This window comes from Carya illinoinensis, chromosome 1 (genome assembly GCF_018687715.1).
Source record: "Carya illinoinensis cultivar Pawnee chromosome 1, C.illinoinensisPawnee_v1, whole genome shotgun sequence".
Classification (NCBI taxonomy): Eukaryota; Viridiplantae; Streptophyta; class Magnoliopsida; order Fagales; family Juglandaceae; genus Carya; species Carya illinoinensis.
The window spans coordinates 6,500,481-6,514,768 of NC_056752.1; the positions used below are offsets into that span (position 1 = coordinate 6,500,481).

The 14,288-nt window shown below is 38.4% G+C and overlaps 1 protein-coding gene across 1 annotated transcript; it reads left to right on the forward strand.

Annotated features, from left to right (window-relative positions):
- The first annotated feature begins 1,073 nt into the window (after positions 1–1,073).
- Positions 1,074–3,612, forward strand: LOC122308057 (probable disease resistance protein At4g27220). The gene is made up of 2 exons (XM_043121219.1): positions 1,074–2,374; positions 2,693–3,612. Exons 1-2 carry the CDS (start codon positions 1,075–1,077, stop codon positions 3,346–3,348), a joined length of 1,956 nt encoding a protein of 651 aa, XP_042977153.1. The 5' UTR covers position 1,074; the 3' UTR covers positions 3,349–3,612.
- The last annotated feature ends 10,676 nt before the right edge of the window (positions 3,613–14,288 follow it).

The window sequence follows — 14,288 nt, forward strand, 5'->3', positions numbered from 1 at the left end:
TGGATTTTGAGTTTCTTTCAAAGCGAAATTCTGGGATGGTGTCGTTCCCGTACTAGTTTCTCCGCTAAAAAAATTGAAAGCAATAATTGTCATTTTTAATCAGAAGCTGCGAAACAGAGTGTTCTTGATCAGCAGTTCTTTGGCTTGTGAGTTTTTTCAAAGCAAAATTTCCAGCATGGAAGTCGTGGCTTCGATTGTTAGTGGAGTAGTAGTAGAAACTGGTCGGTTTCTCTGTGGCTCCATCTATTCTACGATCAAGAACATTGTCAAAGGCCCACAACAGCTTGATGTTTTGGAAAAGAAGATGAAATCCCTTACGGCTCTTAGAAATGATGCAGAACAAGAAATGAAAAGAGCTACGCAGGAAGGATTGGTAATAAAAGCTCAAGCCACTAACTGGGTTGGGGAGGTTGAAGAGCTGCAGGGTAAGATCAATGATCAGATTCAAGAAGCGAAGAGTTCCCGATGTTTCTTAAGTTGCAGTACTAAGCGGTATAGAATAAGCAGGGAAGTGGCCGAACATCTCAAAGAGATAGAAAGGCTTCGAGAAGTGGGAAGCCCCCTTGCTCTTTCCGTGGCTCTTAGTTGTCCAGAGGTCAAAGCAGTGGAGCATATTCCTGGACCTTCAATTCAAGATCAAACAACATCAGTATCAGACGATTTAGCCATAGTTATGGCTCGATTGTTTGACAATAGATTCCAGAGGATTGGTATATGGGGGATGGGAGGCGTCGGCAAAACTAATCTGGTGAGAAATTTGAACAATAAGCTGCTGCTTGAAATTAATTCAAATATGCCTTTTAGCCGTGTACTATGGGTTACAGTGTCCAAAAATTTGGACATAAAAATGGTCCGGACGAGAATAGCTTCCAGACTGCGTTTGAAACTGGAAGAAAGTTCGGGACCGGTTGGAATGGCTATTCAACTTCATCGAAGACTAGAGAAGGAAAGGTTTCTTCTCATTCTAGATGATGTTTGGGAAAAAATTGATTTGGACAAATTGTCCCACGGCCTGAATATCATAACGGTAGTAAGATCATATTGACATCTAGATCTTTGGAAGTATGTAGGGACATGCTGACTGATGTTCAAGTTAAAATGAGCGTTTTGAGGGATGAAGACGCTTGGCAACTATTTAGTCGGTATGCGAGGGATGTGGTTACTTCAGAACATATCGCACCACTTGCAGAGGCAATTTGTAGGGAGTGTAAGGGATTGCCTTTGGCCATCATCACCATGGGAGCTGCAATGAGAGGAAAGACGAATCCTGAGGTATGGAAGCATGCTTTGAATCAATTGCACAGATCGGTGCCTTATGCAGCAGGCGTGGAGGAGGCTCTCTATAAGCCTTTGAAGTGGAGTTACGACTCATTAGAAGGTAAAGACTTGAAAACTTGTTTTCTTTACTGCTCTTTGTTTCCAGAGGACTTCTCAATTAATATAGATGAACTAGTATGGTACTGGCTGGCGGAAGGTTTGATAGATGATCGAGAAAACTATGAGGTTTTCTACAGTAGAGGAATTAGTTTGATTGAAAATCTGAAGGACGCCTGTTTGTTGGAAGATGGTTCCGATAAGGGCACCGTGAAGATGCATGACGTTGTTCGTGATGTTAGCATATGGATTGCATCAACCTGCAGCGAGGATGGAAGTAAATCCCTCGTTCGTACAGGGAAAGGGTTGAAAGAGATTTCAGTTACTGAGCTATCAAATTCTCTCAAAAGAGTTTCTTTTATGGATAACGATTTAGAAAAACTATCGGATGATTCTGTGATTCGATGTTCAGAGGCATCAACTTTTTTACTACAAAATAATCCTCGCCTTGAATTAATTCCTGAAATATTTTTGGAACGATTTAAAGCACTGAGAGTCTTGAATTTCAGTCAGACCAGCATCAAGTCATTGCCTGATTCTCTTCTTCAACTGGATGACCTTCGTGCTCTTCTTTTGAGTAATTGCAAGGATCTCGAAGGATTGCCCCCACTGGAAAGGCTCAGTAGACTTCAAGTGCTTGATCTCTCTAGGACTGGTATCAGAGAATTGCCAAAACGGTTAGAGCAACTCAACAACTTAAGGCATCTAAACTTAGCCCAAACTTCCAAACTGGAAGTGGTTAAAGCTGGAGTCATATCCAAGTTGTCCAGATTAGAAGTTCTGGACCTGTCATACAGTGGCTACATTTGGAAAGAGAAAGGAGCGGTACAAGAGGAGGAAGCATGTTTTGAAGAGCTGCAATGCCTGGAGCAGTTACAAGTTTTATCCATCAGATTGAAATGGAACCCGTGTTACACTCCCCAAGATACAATTACTTCCTGGTTAAATGGATTAAAAGCATTTGAAATTAGCTTCGAACGATCGAGCAATTTTGTTTCAGGTATTTTCTAAGATCTTTTAATTTTAAATATCATTCACATAAAATTAATTTTTAATTTTTAATTTTTTTAATTCTAATTTATATTTTAAAATTTTTTAAATAAAACATAAAAAAAAATATTTAAAAAAAATTAAAATAAAAATTATATTTAAATAATTTTTTAATTTTGTAATAATTTTATTCAACGTTTTTTTTTACTCGTTCAAAATCAAATAAAATATATTTATTTAAAATGTTTTATTAATATTTACAAACTATTTTGTAACGCATTTATGCTCCATATGGACTATTCTAAGCGATACTTTGAATATCTACAAGTGCGAGATCTATGTCTACTCTCGGATGCGTTTCAAAAACGCGTGACTATGGAATGGATTGATCTCTCGGGAGGACAAATCGTGTGGTTGTTCAGCAATGCAAGTTATCTACGCATAAAAAGTGGAGGACTGATTGAGATGCTACAAGACTTGGTCATTAACAGTGTTGGCAGAAGCTTTACATATTTAAAAAAGCTTGAGATTTTTTACTCTGACAATAGTTTTCAGACTGGAGGATGTGCATCACAGTATGACCTACTACCCAATTTGGAGGAACTTGTTCTAGTAAAACTGACAGGCGTTGAAAGCATTTCAGAACTAGCCAACCTTCTCGGGCTGAGATTCCAGAGACTGAAAACAATATGTGTGTTTGGCTGTCCGAAGATGAAATATCTTCTCTCCCTGGGGAACTCCATTCGCACAATGCCAAACCTAGAATTAATCCTAGTAGTTGGTTGTGACAGTATAGAAGAGCTCTTCAATTATCTTCCATTGCAGATCAATATGGCTCTAAATCCTATTACCCCAAAACTACAGAAATTGGAATTGGTCAGGCTTCCCAACTTAAGGAATCTTTGTAGGGACGAAAAGACCTGGCCGGGTAATAAAGTGAAGGTTGAGGTGATCAACTGCAGTCTTTTGAGCACGAGGCAATAATAAGATGGAAACTAGTTGGGGGAAACGAATTGGAGACGCATGCATCCACAGGCGAAACTAAATAATATTTTACGTGTTTTTGTTGGAGTGAGGTGTGCAATATATTTATGTATAATTTTCTGGAAGTTTATATATATTACGTGTGCATGTCTATATATATAAAAGATAAATTTTATGTATTTTGATATATTAATTTTGTGAGTGACATTTGATGTAATGACCATCAGCTTTCTTACATGTACATAAATAACTTTTGTTTTTAAAGTTAGATCTTAAATAAATAATAATAGTATTTGCAACTAAATTAATTATGGAATAAATAGCATCTTTAAGAAAAATTGATGTCTAAATAGCATTTTTTTTTTTTGGATATAATTAGCTGGATATATGCTGTATAAAAGAACTAACAAGTAAAAAACTTTCTTAAAGGGCCAAATATATTTTATGACACTTTCTTATAGGGGTGGGCAGTGGGGCCCCGCACCCCGCTACCCCACCCCCGTTCGCCCCGCCCCCGCACGACGGGGCGGGGTTCACCGCCCCGCATGGGTCGGGGCGGGGGCATCTAGTTCCCCTAGCGGGGGCGGGGAGGGCCCAACCCCGCCCTGCCCTCACCTATATATATATATTATATATATATAAACATAAATATTTATATATACAAAAACATAAATATATGTTTATATATATAAATATATATTTATATTTTACAAATTGTGTATATATAAATATATATATTATAATTTGTTAGACTTGTTCACAAAGTAAATTTAAAAACTATATAGTTTAAAAACTATTACACTACAACTTACACAAAATATGCATTAGCAAATTTAAAAATTACATAATTTTAAATTATAATCATATTTACAAAATTTAAATTTACAATTTAGATCTAAAAATATATTTTTTTTATCACTTTTAGATCTAGAAATAAATTTTTAAAATAATAAAATATAGTTAATATTTGAAGTGAAAATAAAGCGGGGTAGATTGGGTATCCGCCCCGCACCCCGCCTAGCGGGGCGGGGTACCCAACGTTAACACCCGGTTGGCTACCTAGAAGTGTCACTTTGACGCTACGGCCATTTGTTAAACTTCTAGGATAATTGTGAATCAATATTGTTTCAAGTTTTAATTTGAATAATTTGAGAGTCAAAGTTAAAAAGACATGAAATTACTTCATTCTATAATATTTATTATATATTTAATATTGTTCAAAAAATCTATAGGATAGATGTTGTAATGCCTCTTTGATCTTTTTATTTCTATTTGAGTATTGTTATATATAGCCATTTTTGCATACTCTTGCGCATTCCACTGATGTGATTGGCTGCATTAATTTTTTTTAATACACAATCAATTACATCAGTAGAGTGCATAAAAGAGTATATAAAAATGACTGTACATAGAATTTTTGTTTTTATTTTACTTATAGCAGTACTACTTTTTTTTTAACTAAAAAACATTTGTATTTCATTCATTCATGATAAATAGTTACACAGATACTTGCTTTACAAGCATGACAAGATTACGAATATAAGGACTTTCTTTCACCAATACTCTCTCATCCTCACAATTTAAAACAAACTTAGCTAACTGATGGACTACATTGTTCCCCTCTCTAGGCGTGTATTGAATCTACCAAGATGGTTTGCTTCTTAATACTTCCTTGATATCTTCCACCATCTGACCATACTTAGAATGGTTCTCTACTACACACTTAACTTCCCAAACTACTGCATGAGAATTACCTTCAAACACTACCTCATTAAGTCCTATTTCCATACAAAGAGCTAGGCCTCTCCATAATGCATATAATTCAACAATGATTGGCAACTTAACATGTACTTGTGGTCTACACAGAGTTACTAGAATTTCGCCCTCTACATTTGTTGAATGTAGAACTTCATAAGTTGCTATAATATTATCTGTAATAAGCCTTACAGGAATGAAGACACTTTAATGGTAGGATATCACCACAGGAAGTATAAGCTGTAGCCTATTGGCTAGAGTTTTTACAATTATCTTATACAAAACATTGTAAAGACTAGTATGCCTAAAATCTCCCACCCTCTCAGGATGTTCAGTTTTTGGAATGAGTATTATGTATGTAGCATTTAAAGATCTCTGAAAATTGTCTTCATTAAGAAAATCTAAAATAACTTTGCTCACTTCATCCCCCACCAAAACCCAATAACTTTGATAGACACAAGCCCCAAACCCATCAGGGCCTAGTGACTTTAGAGGAGCCATACCTTTTAAAGCTTCTTCAACTTCTTCCCTGGTGAACCTTTGTTGCAGCTTTGTGTTCATCTCTTCTATCACTTTCTGTGTCATTTCCCCCAAGCATTCCATAACTGCCTCATTCTCTAGATTCGAAGATCTGTATACTTCCTTATAATGGCTCTAAAAAGCTTCTCTAATGCTTGACTCCCCAAATCTGATTTTGTGTATCTATGATCTTGGTTATAGTATTCTGCTTCCTTCTTTGTGTTGCACAAACATGAAAATATTTAGTATTCCTATCTCCATTTTGATACCAAGTAACTTTAGCTGTCTGCCTCCATTTTAGATGCTCTTCGTCTAATAAATCACCCAGAACTTTCTGCAACTCTTTTATCTCCTGGACCTTACATGGTCCTTCTACCTCCTGTAGTCTCTTAAGCTCTTCTGATTTTTCTTTGATAGTTACTTCATTCAATGAGCCTTTGTTCCTATTCCACACTGTAAGTGCCTCATTGCACACAAGCAAAGAATTTTGAACCTCGACCATTACAACACCTTCACGACACCCACAGGGTGGCAACGGGGGCATGACGCCATGCACCTGGCTGTCCCCCCTCCACGACACCCACATGTTGGTGAGGTCATCACCAGCGTTGACTAAACCGTCAGCGGTCTTTGTTGCTAGTGAGTTACCCCTTAACAGCAACATGTGTCGCCCAGCTACCTAGTGGCGGACATCTCTATCACAACCATGCACTCGGCCAGCTACTTCTCAACCAAGTGAAGTGTTCCTAGCCACCTAGTGGTGGGCACGTTGCTCAGCCACGCAGTGGTGGGCAAGTCTTACAGTGTTTTGCTTGGCCACCCAGTGTTGGGCACATTGCTTGGCCATGCAGTGGCGGGCACAACTTCCTCTTCCATGTGGTGAACAACTTGGTCACCCATCTCAGTCACCATCCCGGCCACTCATCTCGGCCACCTGCTACCTCGTCGCTTCCTACTTGGCCACAAAACATCATGCACGTGTGAGCAAACAAGGAGCTCGGCCAGTGCCCTTCCTTGCGTCCCCATGCATGAGCCATGCACATGTTAACTATTGAGAAATAAATCTCACATTGCTTGTGGACAAGATCTTATACATGTTTATAAGATTAAAGCAAATCTCTCTTGTTGATTTGGTTTCAGAAATGAATTAAGCACATGAATTTCTTCATGGTATTAGAGCCAGGTTTAGGACTAATGGAGACCCACACTACTTACTCCGTGACAAGGACAAAAAAAAATACTGGCCTACACGTGAGGGAGGGTGTTGAGGAATAAATCTCATATTGCTTGTGGACAAGGTCTTGTACATGTTTATAAGGTTGGAGCAAACTTCTTTTGTTGAACCGGTTTTATGAGATGAGTTAGGCCCATGAATTTCTTCATCAACCTCCTCGTATAGTCTGTTCCTGATCACCTCCTCGGACAGACACACCCCACCTGCTCAGGATAGCCCCTCAAATGCATGGGTCCTCACTTGCTCGGGATAGTACTTAGGTTGCACTGGTCCTCACCTACTTGGGACAATACCTGAGATGGATGGGACTCACTTGCTTGAGGGAATTCTTAAGATGCCCGAGACCCACTTGCTCAGGTGCAGTTCCTCGACTGCACTAGACTTATCGGGCCACACATTGTACAGTCACCCATGTGGCCTAGGCTTGTGGCGCAAGAAAGTTATATGGCGCTGCACGGGTCCTCACTTGCTCAAGACAGTACTGGGGCTGCATGGGTCCTCACTTGCTCGGGACACTACCAGAGATGCACGAAACTCACCTGCCCAGACACAGTCTCGCACTTGCACAACACTCACTTGCTCGGACAGTCCCTCACTTGCACGGGACTCTCCTGCTTGGACACAGTTCCTCGGACATAATTTCCAGACTGCATGGGACCTGTTGGAACACACGCTACATTAGACTTGCATGTCCTATGCAATGGCCTATCCACTCACGTGGTTAAGGCTGGTATTGAGATATATGGTGCTCACGGGTTCCTTAAAACAAAAACAAACAAAAAAACAAAAAAAGAAAAAAAAAAAAAAGAGAGGAAGGAAGAAGAGTCAGAAGGTGGAGAAATTGCAACTAGTTACAGACAATTTTCAGTCAAGCAGAAATCAACTATGATGGCTAACACTCTCCAGTTTGTATCTCTGAAAATTTGTGTGAATTTGTTTCTACTAATAAAACTACTTCCTATAGTGTGAAACATCGACCACGAGGCCCCGCTTGGGCATCGCCCGGATGTCCCAACATGACTCCGTCATGACAAATTGTTCAGCACTAATGTGCACGTGGGCACATCAAAACTTTGTCATTGTTGAAATGTGACAACCTATAGGCCACACTAGCACATCTCCAACCTTCGCTGTGCTTCGGCAGATCAATTCAGGTTTGCCACCTCACTTTGTGATTTGGGTCATTTATGTTGATCGAGTTGACCCTTTTTAGCATGGACAAGCGCCAAAGTCAAGTATCTAGACTCGCTGCGATACAACAGTCGAACACAAGTCTCTAGACTTGTCGACTCTCACGCTAGAAAGTCGAGTCCCTTGATTTGCCATGATATAACGGTCGAAAACAAATCCCTAGACTTCTCGACCCTCGCATTAGCAAATTTGGATCCCTTGGCTTGCCACAACATTGGTTGGGCTAGAGCATCAGGGCTCACCCACACGACCAGTAGGACACAAGTCTATAAATTTGTCGACCTTCTTGCCACCAAGCCGAGTCCTTGGACTCGCCACGATGCATTGGTTGAGCTAGAGCCCTAGAGCTCGCCCACACAACCAGTCGGACACAAGTCCCTAAACTTGTCAACTTTCACCTTGGTATGAGTCCCTAAACTCAAGCCATAACTGCTACGAGTGGATTACCTCCGGGAACGAGCCTTCGGAGTTAACGGGCCTCTGATCTCCACAATCGCCTTCTGCGGGTTATTTTTCGGGAACGAGCTGATGGGCATGGCAATTACCTAAGGTGGACCCAGGGAATCGATGGGCCGTCTAACCATTTTGCGTGGGTTACTTCATACAAACTCTAACACCAATAAAATTGAAAGCGGAAACGTCGGGCAAACATACACTTTCCAATAATGACAAGCATACATACAAACGCACCACCACTATGCACATTACGCGGTTGAGTAGACCTCCTGCCACATCCAAGCTTTGCGCATGTATCTTACGTGGTCGAGTACATCTCCCACCACATCTGAACTCCACGCTCTCACCCCATGCGATCAAGTTCATCTCTCGTCATAGCCAAGCTACGCACTCGAGTTCATCTCCTGCTAATCTAGCTATGTCGAGCCCCATGCTCGCACCCCATGCAGTTGGGTACATCTCCCACAATAGTTGAGCTATGTGCTCGAGTTTTACGCAGTCGATTTTATCTCCCGCCATAGCCAAGCTATGTGCTTGCGCTCTATGTGGTCGAGTCCAGCTCCCGCTCATCTCGCAAAGTTGAGCCCCACGCTTGCACCCCATGTAGCCAGGTACATCTCCTGCCATAGCCGAGTAATGCGCTCGAGCTCTAAGCGGTTGAGTCCATCTCCCGCTCATCTAGCTAAGTTGAGCTACGCGCTCGCGATGGAGGTGGGCCGCTAGAGTCAGTAAAGAAATAAATTCTAGCAATTGATCCCTGGCTATCTGTTTCCCTCATGTTTAAGTAGTTAGGGGAGAAGAGTGTCTCAAGAGGCAAGGGGGACAGTGTTAGGAGAAAGTGGGAAAGTAAAGAAAATAAAAAAATAATAAAAAAAATCCATATGATTTGCCTTTTTAAAAATAAATAAATAAATATCGTTCGATTTGTTTTACTATTTTTATTTTTTGACAGAAAAAACTGATAATATAACATTTTCCCACATTATAATTCATATCAGAAATAAAGAATTCGGGAGTACTCTACATATCCAAAACACTGATAGATAATATATATACATACACATATATATATATATATATAATGTAATTTCCTCGATCTTAAACCATATATAGTCGACGTTAATCACGGTGGTCATGAGTTGAGATGGCATTAATGTCAAATGACATTGCAGGGCTTTTTTCAATTCTAATATTTCCTTTTGAATTAAAACACGTGATCATGACTATAAATCGCATGAATTGTAATATATATTGACAACAAGGCCTAAAAGAAACCTCACCTTATCCATGCTTGTATTAATTGACATGTTAAAAAGCAAATACGCCTATCTTTTAATTATTATTCTTAATTAACGTGTTACCTTCCAATTGCATGTTTTTAATTCCCAAAGGCATGCAATTTCTAGGCCTGTTCAACTGGGTCGGATTTTTATCCGGCCCGGTCCGGAACCCGGATAACCGGATTCCAGTTCTGGATTTCGGCCCGGATTAAATCTGGGCCGAAACCCGTATTGGAAAATCTGGACCTATCCGGTCCGAATACGGGTTGTATAACCCGGGTTCCGGTTTTAAAACCCGGTACCCGGGTTTATTTAACACCCAGTTTCTATTTTCCAGGTTTTCACTTATCTTCAGTCGCGCCCCCCCTCCTTTCATTTCTATTTTCTAGGGTTTTTACTTAGCTTCAGCCTCGCCCTCTCTCTCTCTCTCTCTCTCTCTCTCTCTCTCTCTCTCTCTCTCTCTCTCTCTCTCTCTCTCTCTCTCTCTCTCTCTCTCTCTCTCTCTCTCTCTCTCTCTCTCTCTCTCTCTCTCTCTCTCTCTCTCTCTCTCTCTCTCTCGCGCGCGCGCCGAAACCGAGCTTTCTCTGCCGATCAAAGCGTCGTCTCTGTTTTGTGGCTGTCTTCGTCGTCGTCTCGCTCTCTCTTCTCTCTCTCTCTCTCACGCCGAAACCCTAGCCTCATCTGCCGATCAAAGCGTCGTTTTGATCCTCGCGCCATCGTTTTCATCCACAGGTATTTCTTGTTCTCTTTGTTTGTATTTTTCTCTCATTGTTGATTTTGGGTTTGTTTTGAAGAGAATGTTTGAACGTTCGAGGATTATTTTATGGGTTAGATCTGTAATTTTTTTATGAGTACGTTTGTTCTCTCTGTAATGGCGTGAAAATTTTTATGGGTTTGCTTGTTTTGTTTTACATTTTGTTTTGGTTTGTTTGGTTTGGATTTTGGAACCTGTCGGATGGGGTTTTTATGGGTGTGCTAGTTTTGTTCTATTTTGTGTAGATCTGGTAAACTGGTGGCTATCGGGGAGATCTAACAAAGGGTTTCGAAACCCTTTGCTTTCTGTCAGGGGTTTAGTACATATACTTTAATGGCTATCGGGGAGATCTAACAAAGGTACAGCCGTGGGTAATGGGTTATTATTATTTGGAAGAATGTGGGTTTAGATCTGAAGAATGGGTTTGTTGAAGAGAGCTAGGGTTTCTGTTAGTTGAATACTAATCCATGCCCTTTTTTTCCCCTTTTCACTTATGATGTACCAATAAATCTATTTTCTATGCTTTGCTAAATAACATCATTGTACTGTTATTTGATTCCTTTTTGAAAAAGAGTTAGGTTTACTATTAAAAACTTATTATTTTTATTTATTTTTCATGTAGATCCGAGATTTTACTTGCTTGCTTTGCCCTTCCTCTTCTAATTGGGGTGTTCGTGTATCTACCAGAAGTCTTCCTCACTTGGACCCTCCCTTTAGCTTTAAGGCTTTGCCACGATCTTAAGATGTTGCTCTTAAACAGAGTGATCGTAGCACTACTCATGCATGAGCAATAACTCGTATGCTAAAATATTGCTCAACCAGAAATATTATCAGGTAATTTTAAGCTAACTTCATGGTTTGGAGGTGGGTTACTCTATCATATAGGGCTTTAAATATATAGCAATTTATTGTGTAGGTACCACTTTGCAATAACATTTTGTCAAAACAATTTGACTGATGGAGTACCTTAACAACCTCATTTATAGTCATCAATTATGAAACTGGACCAGTCCATTAATCCCATTTTCTTATTTTCTTTTTATTTTCTACTTGTTTAAATATCTTTTTCTCTTTCTCGTTAGGTGTTTTCTAGTATACATCTTGCCTACTTGCATGCACCATTTGCCTTTTTAATATTTTTTTATGAGTGCCTTGTATTCAAATTTTTATTACTGAAAAAGAAAGGTATTGGGTCCAGCAAGGAGATTTTTATTACTGTAATATCTGACTTGCACAATAACAAGCACGATTATGCAATATTTATTGGCTTGCATCTTAACATGTGGTATATATTTTGCTTACTTTATTTGTTCCCTGTTTGTTGATTTTGGGAGATCTCATAACAATATATATTGAGAACCTTGCTAGCTTCTGAGGGCTGGAAATATTTTTTTAATATCTATCTAACTTAGTTTATTATATATCTAACTCTGTTTTTTACTTATAAAAAAATATATATATCTAACTGTTTTTTTAATATTTTTTTCTATGATTATCTAGCTTTATTTAGTTTGATTCTCATTGCCTGTATTAAACTTCTTTAGGAGTGTAGTTTTAAAGTAAGTTCTTTGGCCTGGAAACTAGGACAACCCTTCTGAGATCAAATGAGGATACTTTTTTCCCACTGTAAAGCTTGTGCATCTTACTAGAAAAGCAACTTAAGATGGACTGGGTTTTGGCTGTTGATTTGGTGTGGCTGGAAAGGGTATATCACTATCAATTGGTTAACATTTATTACTAGGACCCAATACCCCTCGCCAAGTAATTCAAGTCATAAGAATGTAATTCTTGCATGCACCTATTCTGTGGGGAAATTATCAGGCACCTGTTTTGTGGATTTGAGAATGGAGATGCAAATGGAGGTTCTCATTACACATGTATCAGCTGTGGAGGAATGCATTGATTGCATGAAACAGACATTATGTATTGGTGGCTCTATGTAATCCACTTTTGATATGTAATTTCATTTCATATATTTTAATTTTCTATTTTGTAATGTAATGTAATAAGTAGTGATTACATTATGTTTTGCATGACGTGATAAATATTGAATTTATTTATTTTAGATGCATTTAGTTAAAAATGTAAAGGCAATTAGTTTTCTAATATAAAAGAATAAGCTTTGCAACATTTTGTATTGAAAAATTTGTAATGGAATATAGGCTTCTAGATGAAAAATATGCTGCTTGAAAGGAAATTAATAATATAAGTTTTTGTAAAAAAAAAAAAAATCCAACTTGGGTACAGTCCGGAACCCGAATTTCGGGTTTCAAAAAATCCGGATTCACCCGGGTTCCGGCCCAAGTTATAACCCACCTATATTGGGCCGAAAACTGGCTCGGATTTGAAACCCGGGTTCCGGGCAGGGTATATCCGGATACCCAGTCCGAAACCCGGATGAACAGCCCTAGCAATTTCTAGCTAAGCTTAAATTCCAGGCTATTTAATAGGAGCAAGGGGCTGTCTTTCATTCAAACTTATAGATTTATACTGGATGACGCTGACCGGATCGGATAGTTACGTAGGCATTTGACCTTAAATCTCGTGTTGAAAATATATCTCAATAAATTAAAGCTAGGAGTTATTATTACAATAAATAATGTCTAAATTCATCAATTTGAACTTAATTATATATGGACCAAACGAATTTTTCAAAGATTATCATACATTCTCTAGAGAAAATTAACAGTACTACTTACCGAGAAAATTCTAGTATGAGAAATGGTCCATTGATTAAAAAAAAAAAAAAATAGAGATACACTTCTTTCACAATTATTACTCAAAACTGATATCATTATTTTCAGTTAATAATGATATCTAAACATTTCAATATTACACGATAATATCATTAGGGTGGCGTTTAGCTAGCTAGGTACAGTAGAAGAGTTAACTTTGAGTTTAGATTTAGATTTGGATTATAATTTGGATCTAAAATTAACTATAATCACACATCTAAAATCTTGAAAAGCTTAAAAGCCTATTTGGGTTTGATGCAAATTCAAGTTTTAATATAAATAATGTTATATTAAGTCTTAGAATATGTAAGTCCCAAATAAAGTGGAGTCTAGTAGTACTATTAAAAAAATATTTTTTTTTCACGTGGGTCTAATTAGATTTACACAACTAATTTATATTGTAAATATCATTTCCATTTTAATATATGATCCAAATTAATAAGATATTTTGGGTTTTAAATCTCTAATCCATTTTTTTTTTAAATATCTCTAATCCATATTAAATCCTCCTTCCGGGTTCATTCATCCAAAAGCACCATAGGTGAGGTGTATAATATAATTAGTGTAAACATTGCGCATGTATCGTTGTTAACTAATAATAATAGTGCAATTTACTAAGTCAGCTGCGACCAATTCATGAGTGGTTAAATGCATTATAAGCTCAGTGGCCTGTTCCACGTACGTTTGCAGTCAAAACTGGTTCAGTGGTATATATATATCATGCAGTGCACGCTTGAGAGCTAGCTCTAGCTCCATTGGCCTGAAGGAGTAGTACCGGCCTCCATCAACCTTTAGTATAATTTCTCTTGCATTTATTACTACTGGATCTCATCATTCGTAGCATTTTAACAAATCTATGACTACGAGCATGCAATATTCATATATAGGCTAGCTTCGATTAATATGCATTGAATGCTGGCCTGCCCATATTTTCAAAGATATAAATACAAAAAGTACATGAAGAGATAGATATCAAACCCACTTGATGATTTTTTTACCTGCTAGCTGCATGCATT